The following is a 13,570-nucleotide window of genomic DNA, read 5'->3' on the forward strand; positions in this document are numbered from 1 at the left end:
TTTTTTTCATGAACCCATTTGTGTCGAGTGTTTACAACAAAAAGAACCCATTTTGCACTTTTGGACCGCACACACACACACTGCACACACACACACACACACACACAAACACACAATCGATGATTCTGACAAAAGGGTTTCACTGTCCACTTACCAAAGTTACTTGTGATGTACATAGAAGTAGAAGCCGTCCAGTTCCTCTGACTCGCTGACGTCATCACCAGTGTATGGCCTCGACACGTAGTGCCTAATGACGTCACTGTGACGGTGAACATGACGCAAGCTGGTGTCTTGCAGCAAATGCGTGCACAGCCAATTGCTGACCCTGCCTCGCTCTCAAACAGCAGGTTTTCAGGAAAAATATAGTTTTCTTGGGCTGCTCTCTTTTTCAACACCATCTGTTTAACACTTTCGATGATATGTACTAACACCAGACACACGAGACACATCATGAGAGTGCTGGTTAGCTTCATCGTGATCACGTGAGACTTCAGTTGCGTGGCAACGTTTACGAGTTTCAGGGGATTCTGTTTCTACTGTTTCACTCTTTTTAGCAGCAGATATAATTCTTATCGCGATTGCATGAAAGTTCAGCTAGTTTGACCACAATGTACGATCTTCTAATGAAAGAAAAGCGTTTCAGTCTGATTCTGTTGCTACTGTTTCAGTCTTTCAAGCAGCAGCTATTTATTTCTCATCGCAATTGAATGAGCGGTCAGCTAGTTTGAGCACAGTTTACGATGTTCTGAGCAAAGAAAGGCGTTTGAGTCTGATGTTATTCTGTCAGTCTTGGGCGCAGCAGATATGAACACCATGGTAATAAGCAGACAGCGTGACGAGTCTGCGTTTGAGGCTGATAATTTTATAATTCCATCCCATGTCGTGTTTTACAGGTCAACACAAAAGACACATGCATAAAAGATTGTTTTTTTAATGAAGGCCGGTGTTTGCGCCAAATATCACGGTCGTCACATGTGCCAGCAACATCGAGCGAGCAACCTTAACCAATCAGTGCCAGCAACATCGAGCGAGCAACCTTAACCAATCAGTGCCAGCAACATCGAGCGAGCAACCTTAACCAATCAGTGCCAGCAACATCGAGCGAGCAACGTTAACCAATCAGTGCCAGCAACATCGAGCGAGCAACCTTAACCAATCAGTGCCAGCAACATCGAGCGAGCAACCTTAACCAATCAGTGCCAGCAACATCGAGCGAGCAACCTTAACCAATCAGTGCCAGCAACATCGAGCGAGCAACCTTAACCAATCAGTGCCAGCAACATCGAGCGAGCAACCTTTACCAATCAGTGCCAGCAACATCGAGCGAGCAACCTTAACCAATCAGTGCCAGCAACATCGAGCGAGCAACCTTAACCAATCAGTGCCAGCAACATCGAGCGAGCAACCTTAACCAATCAGTGCCAGCAACATCGAGCGAGCAACCTTAACCAATCAGTGCCAGAGCATTCAGAACACAAGACAAATTTGCACAAATTTGCGGTTACCAGACTTTTCATTTTTAGAAAGAACACGTCCTAGTTTGGGTCGTCTTATTTTAAAGATTTTCTTCATTGAGTACGTAGTCTTTCTTTATATCATATTGATTGCCTCCCTTGATTTTCATTTGTGAAAAATTCGGAGGGAAAAAAACTAACTTAAAAGCAATGCAATACAGACATTTGATTAATTTCCCTATTCATCTTTATCTTTTGAGGATATGTCTCTGCAATATTACTGTTTTGGAAAAGAGCGGTTACGATTATCTCCCTTGATCAAACATTTTCGACGATTTAGGAGTATTCACCAGGGCATATGAAGAACAATAACTAACACAATTACTGAATTCATTCAAATTACTGAATTCATTGATTCAAGCTTGATGATGATGATGGCATTAACTTGTGGATCATCCACATAATGAAAGCAAATTATGCATTTAAAGAGTCAAGGATGTCTTGAATTCATCTCTTATACTCACAGTCCAAACAGAAAGAAAAAAACTTGGAACTTTCAGACATGTACAAGTACATGTCATATGTTCACGTACTACAGTACACGAAGAAGCGTTAAGTAAATATCTGGCAACACTTCGAAGAAGAAAGACCTCTTTCTCCTGAAACATTGGGGGTTAGGCTCACATTAGGGAAGCAAAGCAATTATTTTTTCTTCGTCTACAAATTATACAAAGTAGAAATCATTTTTCTTAAAAACTTTCACAATAAAATTCAAGGGAGGCAATTACTATAATAAAAACAAGGAAACTGTGCAGATTCAATGAAGTAAATCTTTTAAATAAGATACCATCTGGACTATAACTTTTTTTTAAATAGTTTTCTTTTCAGTGTGTGTTCTTTTTAAATATGTAAAGTTCTGGTAGCCGCAACATTGTGTAAGATTAACGAAACGATAGCAATGAACGTCTTGCAGACTAGCCGTGTTTAGGGCGGTTTACAAGCTGTGGGCCGTAACATTATGGATGTACAAGAAAACATCAGATATTTTTATATTACTTCTAGAGAACCTCTGGGGGTGGGGGTGAGAGAGAGAGAGAGAGAGAGAGAGAGAGACAGAGAGAGAGAGACAGAGACAGAGAGAGACAGAAAGAGAGAGAGAATTGAATTGAATTGAATTGAATTTTATTTAACAAGGATTAAGATTTAAGAGAGACAGAGAGAGAGAGAGAGAGAGAGAGAGGGGGGGACTGGAGAGAGAGAGAGGGGAAGAGAAAAAGAGAGAGAGAGGGGGAGAGAGGGGGGGAGAAAGGGAGGGAGAAAGGGAGAGAAAGAGGGACAGAGAGAGAAAGAGAGAGACAGAGAGAGAGAGAGAGAGAGACAGAGAGAGAGAGAGAGAGAGAGAGAGACAGAGAGAGAGAGAGACAGAGAGAGAGAGAGACAGAGAGAGAGACAGAGAGAGAGAGACAGAGACAGAAACAGAAACACAGACAGACAAACAATTTTTAAAATTATTATTAATATTATTACATAAACATACATACATAAACTGACTGTTTGGGATAAATGTGATTGTTCTTTCCAGTGACATGCAAACTATGTTCAGTTGCAGCTGTTCCGATTTGTTTGATTATCAGTTTTGGGTCGTTTAAACGTGGGAACCTTGGTTTCGTGAATTTGACATTGGGAGATATCTGTAGGTGTTTTTAGGTTCCACTGTGCAGACACTACCTCATAGAAAAACCAATCTGTTTGCTGAATGGTTGGGGAATGGATGGCCTTTCCAGTCATGTAATTTCTTTTACAAAAAACGGTCTCGTCACAAAGATCTGCATTTAAAGGTATTTGTCTAGGATTTTTTTATGACAGGTAGTGTAGTTGTATAGAATCACGGGATTTCAATGTGAGCCTCGACACGCTTCTCGGGTGCGCTGCAACATTAATACAAGGGACATGCATGGAAGACTTGTCTGAAAACAAATTTTCCTCCGTGAAAAAACGGGTCTCTAAATGCGTCAGCAGAATCGAACGGGTAATGTATCCGGAAAAACTGGTTTACCAAGGGGACGCGTACAGCGTTACCAGCACTGAACTAGAGTTAATTGCTATACGTGAGTTGGGTAAGTATATTAATTAAATGAAAATTTATTACTAAAATTTTGGAATATAACATATTTATATGTTTTTGGAATCAGGAAATGATGAACAATAAGATGAACGTAAATTTGGATTGTTTAAAAAAAAAAAAATTTAATTACAATTTTTAGATTTTTAATGACCAAAGTCATCAATTAATTTTTAAGCCAACAAGCTGAAATGCAATACCAAAGTCCGGCCTTCGTCGAAGATTGCTTTACAAAAATTTCAATCAATTTGATTGAAAAATGAGGGTGCGACAATGCCGCCTCAACTTTTACAAAAAGCCGGATATGACGTCATCAAAGACATCAATCCAAAAAATGAAAAAAACATCTAGGGATTTCATACCCAGGAACTCTCATGTAAAATTTCATAAGATCGGTCCAGTAGTTTACTCTGAATCGCTCTACACACACACACACAGACACACACACGTACACCAAGGACTGGGTGGCCGAGTGGTAACGCACTTGCGCTCGGAAGCGAGAGGTTGCAAGTTCGTCCCTGGGTCAGGGCGTTAGCAATTTTCTCCCCCCTTTCCTAACCTAGGTGGTGGGTTCAAGTGCTAGTCTTTCGGATGAGACGAAAAACCGAGGTCCCTTCGTGTACACTACATTGGGGTATGCACGTTAAAGATCCCACGATTGACAAAAGGGTCTTTCCTGGCAAAATTGTATAGGCATAGATAAAAAATGTCCACCAAAATACCTGTGTGACTTGGAATAATAGGCCGTGAAAAGTAGGATATGCGCCGAAATGGCTGCGATCTGCTGGTTGATGTGAATGCGTGATGTATTGTGTAAAAAATTTCATCTCACACGGCATAAATAGATCCCTGCGCCTTAAGTCCGAGTCTGGAGATACGCGCGCGATATAAGACTTCATATAACATACACATACACCACGACGACCCTCGTCTCGATTCCCCCTCTATATTAAAACATTTAGTCAAAACTTGACTAAATGTAAAAAGATGACATCAAATAGTCACAAGCAATTTAACATCCAATATATGCAGACATAAAAAAGAGACAGAGAGAAGAATAAGAATAAGAATACTTTATTATCTCATAGAGAAATTCATGCGTGGTACATAACAATAATACAAACAAGACATTGATTTTACATAAAACATATAGCACTATATAACAGGGCAGGTTATAGAAACACCTCCCACATACCTCTCTGGACATTCCTTGCATTGTTCTTACGCATTCAGACATGAACACATCCATGTCTCACTTACACATCGCACACATGGACATTCGTATACGCTCAACTTACCCATTCACACATGGACATTCGACCACGCTCCACTTACACATTCTTATACGCTCCATTTACACATTCACACATGGGCATTCTTATATGCTCCAGAGAGAAAGACAGAGAGAGAGAGAGACAGAAAGAGAGAGAGACAGAGAAATCTAACATTATTCACAGCATTAATTTAACAAAAACTACAGACGGAATAAGTTTAAAAACGAGATCTTCACAGAACTTAAGTACATTTTTCAAGAAAAACAAGAAGGCAAGCACAAACAAATGCTCATTCCATATTTCACAAGGTGATATAGCCATATCAGTTGTACCCTTTTTTTGGAGACATAATTGTTATTCAATCACATATAAGACACAAAAAGCTATTGATAAACATTATAAAAACAGCAATAACCTTTAATTTTTCTCCCTTCACCCTTTCATGTTCATTCCCATCAAACTTCAATCGCCTGCAAGAATCCAACCTGACTTTTTTCAATTATCGGCTTAAGTCCTCACAAAAATCTAATGCTGTGTGTTTCTCTTGCATGCCATTACTTGGGCTGTTTTGTCACTACTTTCACAGGTGGGTTTCCGTTACTAGACCGACCACTGATGTTTGCAGAGTGTGAAGGCCTACAAGGCCATACCGTACTCTAGACAAAAACATGATTCTTGACTATCTCTCATATTATATTAGACGCATACGGCTGACAAGTTGCAGTTTAGGGTTAATATAGTCCATAATTATAACATGTATCCACCTACATCATATTATTTAGTAACAGACAAGCTGGCGCTAGCCAATGAACAGGTACAGAGGTTGGCCTGGACTAACACAGATTCGCCTTGTGCATAAAATAAATGCTGTAGGTTCACACTTCTATCATTGCTTTTTCTAAGTCAAGTGAAAATTCTGCTGGAGAGATGACTATGCTAAGTGTGAAAGCTTTGTAACAGACGCTTAGCGTCTTGCCATATTTGAATTTAAAAAGATTCTATCGTTAATCAACATTCTGCTGGTTTCTTGCGCTTTGCCAATACATTGTATAATATATATGTATCAAACAAGTTTTTCTTTGTGGTGGACGACATTGTTACGTCTTACAGGACTGAAAAGAAGATACAGTAGAATGTCTCCCATGCGACCCGTCAATGGAAGCCACCCCCCCCCCCCCCCCCCCCCCCCCCGACAGACTCCGTGTTATCAGCTCATTCTGTCTTTTTGGGCGCCTCCTCCTTCCTGATGGTGTCCCGCTGCTTGCCGAAGTCGGTGAGCAGGTTGCGGTGGAGGATCTGCGAGGCACAGATCAGCCCTGCGTACAGCACCGAGGTGAAGCCGCACAGCAGCACGTCTTGGCCTGGGACACACACACACATCTCGCTGTGGATAGTTGACAACAACACCAACACCAACTGTGTGGATGCTTGCTTGTTATGGCCTGATATGAGCTGATAACTTGTCTGTTTTTTCCAGCATTATGACATTGAGGTACAGTGGAACCCCCCTTTTAAGACCCTCCACTTTAAGACCCCCTCCTTTTTAAGACCTTGTTTTCTCAGACTTTCTGTTCATTGCCTCAGTAAAATGACCCCCACTTTAAGACTCCCTCCTTTTTAAGACCTTGTTTTCTCAGACTTTCTGTTCATTGCCTCAGTAAAATGACCCCCACTTTAAGACTCCCTCCTTTTTAAGACCTTGTTTTCTCAGACTTTCTGTTCATTGCCTCAGTAAAATGACCCCCACTTTAAGACTCCCTCCTTTTTAAGACCTTGTTTTCTCAGACTTTCTGTTCATTGCCTCAGTAAAATGACCCCCACTTTAAGACTCCCTCCTTTTTAAGACCTTGTTTTCTCAGACTTTCTGTTCATTGCCTCAGTAAAATGACCCCCACTTTAAGACTCCCTCCTTTTTAAGACCTTGTTTTCTCAGACTTTCTGTTCATTGCCTCAGTAAAATGACCCCACTTTAAGACTCCCTCCTTTTTAAGACCTTGTTTTCTCAGACTTTCTGTTCATTGCCTCAGTAAAATTACCTCCATTTTAAGACTCCCTCCTTTTTAAGACCCGATTTTCTTGGAGTTTTGAAGGTCTTAAAAGGGGGGTTTCCAGTGTGTACAGTGGTACAGTGAAAACTGTCAAATACGGTCACTGGACTTAGCGGACACTCGCAGAATACGGACAGTCAGTCTCGGCACGGACTGCTTTACACTGTAAAACACCTGTACGGTACGGCCACCTCGGCATTACGGACGCGGACACGTATTTTGGGTCCATAATAAGTCATATACCTGCTAAATACGGACATCCACAGCAAGCTGGGAAGTTCGATCGACGAAGAAGACGATAAATCGATCAGTTGATATTATTCGGTATCTGAGCAGCTCTCGCGAGACACGCTATTTGTTATGCTTTGAACATCGCGAGAACTTCGAACCTTGGCTTGTGCAGCTCGCACGAGATCGCTGTACCGCATGCTTTGCTATGCTCTGAAGTTTGCGAGAGATTACGAGTAGAGCTTGGAATACCGATAGAGTCTATTCTTGGTGAGTGTTTTAAGTCGACGCATTTGATTGGCTACTAGAGTTCCAAGGCAGCCAATCCAACGTGTGGAACGTGTTCGGCGGAACGGAAGTGAAAGTGTATGAGTGAATGTATCTTCTCTTCGAAAGAGTGATTCGTGTTTAACAAGATGGCAGCAAGAAATTCAAATTCAAGAAAAGGAAGAAATGCGCTGACTTTAGAACAAAGGATAAATGTTGTCAAACAACTGGAAAGTGGGAAATCATGCCGAACGATTGCACAAGAGCTTGGGTGTGGGAGAACGCAGATTTCGAAAATCAGCGTCGATCGGGAAAAAATAATGAAGTTGTGGGAATCGGGAGACGGACGTGCTGACCAGAAATGGGTTTCGAAGAAGACAACCGAATACGAAGAGCTAAATGACGCCGTGTTCGAGTGGTTTTCAACCAAACGTGCGAATCACATTGCCATCAATGGTCCACTCAGACAACGCTGGACAAATTCTTTCAAAAGCTGATGAGTGCAGAATGAGGTGAATGTGAATGTGTTGTATGAATGAGATCCAGTAACTTTTTAACAATTTAAATTTATACAGTTGATATGATAAAAAGCTTTTAAACTTGTTTTACAACAGTCAATATTAAATGTTTCTCTATTTAATCTAAACAGCTTCTGTTTTTCTTATAAATGTACATGTACAGTACTCTCTCTCTCTCAACTTGACTTTGTCGCGTTTACTTGCACCTGTCTAATAAGGACACCTGCAGAATAAGGACACTTTTGTCTGGTCCCAAGGGTGTCCTTATTTGACAGGTTTTACTGTACCTGTAATGTGAGCCCCTTTCTGACAAAATGACTTTTTTTCTCTCTAAAATCTTCTTTAAAAATGTTTTGCATCCGTAAAGTTAAGTTTACCTGCAATCGACAGGTGGTCTAAGCTTACTTGTAATTGATACTGCAAATTGTACCTGTGTCTGATAAGTGTACAACTTATCCTAAGTTGGTAAGCGTAAATCTTATCTCTGATAAGCATAAAGCTTACCTGTAACTAATACGAGGACAGCTTATCTGTCATGTAGAGGCCAGGTATGTTAGTGTCAGGCCTGAGTTTAGTGATGGCTTCAGGTGTAAAACTTACCTGTCATGTAGAGGCCAGGTATGTCGGTGTCAGGCCTGAGTTTAGTGATGGCCTCAGGTGTGAAGCGACTCTTGCCCTGGTCCAAGCCGTACATCTCGCCCTGTGGACAGCCCAGGTAGTACTTGTTGCTCACCGGCGTCCCCACCTCCATGTAGGCTTTCTGTCAACATAAAAAAAACATAACTGTAAAAAAGAACAACCAATACCCTGAAAAAGAAAGGACAATGGAAGCAGATCACAGCCTCCGATGAGGCATACCCCTGCAACTGTACTTGCCTCCAGAATTTCTGTCAACGTAAAGAACATGACTGTCGCATAACACTGTCTGCAGAAAAAAAGTTTCTTTCAAGACACTCACTGAAGGGTTCCAGCAAGCCGTGTCCCTTCATTATAGGTTAACATTTCTGTTGAATTAGCTCCAGCCTTTGAACAGTCATCAACAACACTCTTATGACTAAAATTATGCAGGTAATTACGTTGTTTTTTAACTGCAGTATACAGCAACGGCCAAGACAGGTTAAGCTCTGTATACCAGTGCAAACTGGACTGAACTGAACTGAACTTTATTTTATTATACAAGGATAAAGATTTAAGGCTTGGCCTTTTGTAACAATCTTTCCTTGACACAGGTACAGTGGAACCCCCCTTTTAATACCTTCACAAATCTGAGAAAATCAGGTCTTAAAAGGGAGGGAGTCTTAAAATGGGGGTACATTTACACTGGTTATCAACAGAACATCTGAGAATACAGGGTCTTAAAAGGGAGGGAGTCTTAAATTGGTGGTCTTAAAAGGGGGGTTACACTGTAGCACGTATGTAAGTGTAAAGGCAGACCTTGCCGTCGAGCTGGGGAAAGAGGTGACAGCAGATTCTCCACATCTGTTCCCCGATGCTGTCCTTGACGTTCTCGTAGTCCTCACCGCGGTGACGCAGACGTCCGTTCTCCCAAGACTCGAACCAGTCCCAGCGCGCCAGGGTGATGATCAGCACAGAGCTCTTACCTGCACAGGTACATTTCAGGTGAGATGTCACATTTTCCAAGCAGAATTCTCTCATCACGAGCAAACTCTTACTGACGGCACATTCATCCTCCGGCTCCGTTCATTCCTTACATTAACACTTGTGACGTATGAAGGGCGTGTGATTCTAGGAATGTACATCAGAAACATAACAAGAAGGGCAAAGCCCATACGACTCACATGCTTTACACATTTTTCCTACCAAAATACACGTGACCTTAGGTCATCCAAGGTCATGCAACACAAAGCTGTTAATTCAAGACATAGGAAGTACAATGGTGCTTATTGGCTCTTTCTACCATGAGATATGGTCACTTTTAGTGGTTCACTACCTTATTTTGGTCACATTTCATAAGGGTCAAAGTGACCTTGACCTTGATCATATGTGACCGAATGTGTCTCATGATGAAAGCATAACATGTGCCCCACATAATTTTTAAGTTTGAAACAGTTATCTTCCATAGTTCAGGGTCAAGGTCACTTCAAAATATGTATACAATCCAACTTTGAAGAGCTCCTGTGACCTTGACCTTGAAGCAAGGTAAACCAAACTGGTATCAAAAGATGGGTCTTACTTTGCCCTATATATCATATATAGGTGAGGTATTGAATCTCAAAAACTTCAGAGAAAATGGGAAAAATATGAAAAATAGCTGTTTTTTAGGCAACATTTATGGCCCCTGCGACCTTGACCTTGAAGCAAGGTCAAGATGCTATGTATGTTTTTTGGGGCCTTGTCATCATACACCATCTTGCCAAATTTGGTACTGATAGACTGAATAGTGTCCAAGAAATATCCAACGTTAAAGTTTTCCGGACGGACGGACGGACGGACGGACGACTCGGGTGAGTACATAGACTCACTTTTGCTTCGCATGTGAGTCAAAAATGATATCACATTCCCGAAGGAGAACTCTCTCGTCACACGCCGCGTATTCTTACTCGACATATATCGTTCATTCCTTACACTAACACTTGTGACGCATGAAAAACATATGATTCAAGGAATGTAATTCAAAAACAAAGCCGGTTTTTTGCTCTCTTAAAACAATTCTCATTTGCTCTACAATTCATGTCAGTGTTCTCAGAAACACGAAAATATCAAGCATGCATTCCCCGGAATTGGCGTATGGCTGCCTAAATGGCAGGGTAAAAACGGTCATACAAGTAAAAACTCACTCGTGCAAAAAGACACAACTGAACGTGGTAGTTTCAGCCCATGTATACAGAAGAAGAATATTGCATATCTATACCAGAATCTTGCATATCTATACCAGAATCTTGCATATCTATACCAGAATCTTGCATATCTATACCAGAATATTGCATATCTATACCAGAATCTTGCATATCTATACCAGAATCTTGCATATCTATACCAGAATCTTGCATATCTATACCAGAATCTTGCATATCAATACCAGAATATTGCATGTCAATACCAGAATATTGCATGTCAATACCAGAATCTTGCATATCTATACCAGAATATTGCATATCAATACCAGATTATTGCATATCAATACCAGAATATTGCATGTCTATACCAGAATCTTGCATATCTATACCAGAATATTGCATATATCAATACCAGAATCTTGCATATCAATACCAGAATATTGCATGTCTATACCAGAATCTTGCATATCAATACCAGAATATTGCATGTCAATACCAGAATCTTGCATATCTATACCAGAATCTTGCATATCAATACCAGAATATTGCATGTCAATACCAGAATCTTGCATGTCAATACCAGAATCTTGCATATCTATACCAGAATCTTGCATATCAATACCAGAATATTGCATATCAATACCAGAATATTGCATATCAATACCAGAATACAGGACCAACCTGGGTGCCTGTCAGCGAAGGTTGGGTCCTTGGCGGAGGGGAAGGAGATGTAGCACAGGGGGACCGGGGCAGAGGTCACATCCTCCAGGGGCAAGCGCAGGTAGTCTCCCATCGCCGCGTTGATGTTGTTTCTGAAACACATACCGTCCACACTCACATTTACATTTTTTGTCATTTTTCTTTTACATTACTTTATTGTCCCATTGTTGTGAAATTTGGTTCGCTTCCTCTCCAGTGGAAAGCTAGCAGCAACAGAGTCGTGTTACCCAGGTGTCTGCGTGTTTAGGTGTAATCAGCCACCTGCACTTATGGCAGAATGATCAAGGTCTTTTACGTGCCAAAGTGGTGACACGAAGGTGGAACATGGATACCGTCTCTTAGTCTGCACATAAAGTTGACTCGTTTCCGTCCCGGCCCGGATTTGAACCTGCGATCGTAGGATCACAGGTCCAGTGCTCTACCAACTGAGCTACCGGGCCCCCTTTGACTCCAATCATCCCAAGTAGGTGGGTATTTACAACTAACACTGAGCGCTTACAATTAAGGTACTTAACGATTGTGCCAGTACATACAATTACAGTGGAACCCCCTTTTTCAAGGGCACATTTCAAACAGTCAGCAAAATTAAGATAATACAGTGGACCCCCCCCCCCCCCCCTTTTAGTTACAACCTCCAAAAATTCAACAAAATCAGGTCTTAAAAAGGCGGGAGCCTTAAAATGGGGTTAAATTTACAGACGTTATGAACAAAAATCAGAGAAAACAGGGTCTTGAAAGACAAAGCCTCAGTCTAAAATTAGGGGGTCTTAAAAGGGGGGTTCCACTGTATTCACTGTAGGTGACACGCGAAGAGAGAGTACTTACTGTGAGTAGTACCAGGTGTTGCCCGAGGGCAGCTTGAGGTCAGCCTGACTGCCGTCCACACCCACGAAGGTCGTCAGGAACGACACGCTCGGACCGACCTTGTCAAGCAGCGGGTAGATACCTGCACAAACACTCTCACTGCAGGTAAGATTGCAAACACAAATCCCAAACAGAAAGTTTGCCAGTGTTTCAAAAATGAAGGCTCAAAAACAGAAAGTTTGCCAGTGTTTCAAAAATGAAGGCTCAGAAACAGAAAGTTTGCCAGTGTTTCAAAAATGAAGGCTCAAAAACAGAAAGTTTGCCAGTGTTTCAAAAATGAAGGCTCAAAAACAGAAAGTTTGCCAATGTTTCAAAAATGAAGGCTCAAAAACAGAAAGTTTGCCAGTGTTTCAAAAATGAAGGCTCAAAAACAGAAAGTTTGCCAGTGTTTCAAAAATGAAGGCTCAAAAACAGAAAGTTTGCCAGTGTTTCAAAAATGAAGGCTCAAAAACAGAAAGTTTGCCAGTGTTTCAAAAATGAAGGCTCAAAAACAGAAAGTTTGCCAGTGTTTCAAAAATGAAGGCTCAAAAACAGAAAGTTTGCCAGTGTTTCAAAAATGAAGGCTCAAAAACAGAAAGTTTGCCAGTGTTTCAAAAATGAAGGCTCAAAAACAGAAAGTTTGCCAGTGTTTCAAAAATGAAGGCTCAAAAACAGAAAGTTTGCCAGTGTTTCAAAAATGAAGGCTCAAAAAGAGAAAAGGGCTGCTTCTACATGTCGAACATTTCTCTTTTGACAAACATTTTGTAAATATAGCTATTTAAAATATAGCTATTTCATACTTTTGAGGTAAAAATTTAGCCAAGCAGTTTATTTAAACTAATATATAACAAGAATAAATAATGGATGGAACTTAATCATGTGATGAGCAGACAGTATGGAAGTGAAAGCTAAAATCATGCTTTCATTACATTGCACCCCTCTTTAACAGATGGAAGTGAATCATGTGACAGGGGTCGGGCGAGTTCGAAATTCCTCTGAAATCGCCCGCCGGGCGGGTTCAAATTTTGCTGAAGTACAAAGTCGTTAGGCAACGTAGTCAATCGGAACGGCCGGCGAACAAATATCTCTGCGGGCGATCTCAAAATCTGTCACTTCTCTACTGCCCACTCATCCCCCCCCCCCCCCCTTCCCCCACTTTGAGGACTCAGGACTACCATCAATCAATGTCAGACACATTGGCTAGACAGCTACCCCACTCCGCCTCACTTGACCGTGTCATCACCCCTCCAGTGCCACGAGCCGCTGGCGATTGCATCAGCAGTCAAAATAGTTAAACC

The 13,570-nt window shown here is 41.3% G+C and overlaps 1 protein-coding gene across 1 annotated transcript; it reads right to left on the bottom strand.

Annotated features, from left to right (window-relative positions):
- Window positions 1-4,634: 4,634 nt before the first annotated feature.
- On the bottom strand, window positions 4,635-12,375 carry LOC138958248 (all-trans-retinol 13,14-reductase-like; the record flags this gene model as incomplete). Its single annotated transcript, XM_070329364.1, has 5 exons — window positions 4,635-6,211; window positions 8,512-8,671; window positions 9,346-9,512; window positions 11,391-11,521; window positions 12,255-12,375. Coding segments are annotated over 5 exons (728 nt in total), but the record flags the coding sequence as incomplete, so codon positions are not given.
- Between the last annotated feature and the right edge of the window lie 1,195 nt (window positions 12,376-13,570).

The sequence above is a fragment of the Littorina saxatilis genome, linkage group LG1 (genome assembly GCF_037325665.1).
Source record: "Littorina saxatilis isolate snail1 linkage group LG1, US_GU_Lsax_2.0, whole genome shotgun sequence".
NCBI classification, from domain to species: Eukaryota; Metazoa; Mollusca; class Gastropoda; order Littorinimorpha; family Littorinidae; genus Littorina; species Littorina saxatilis.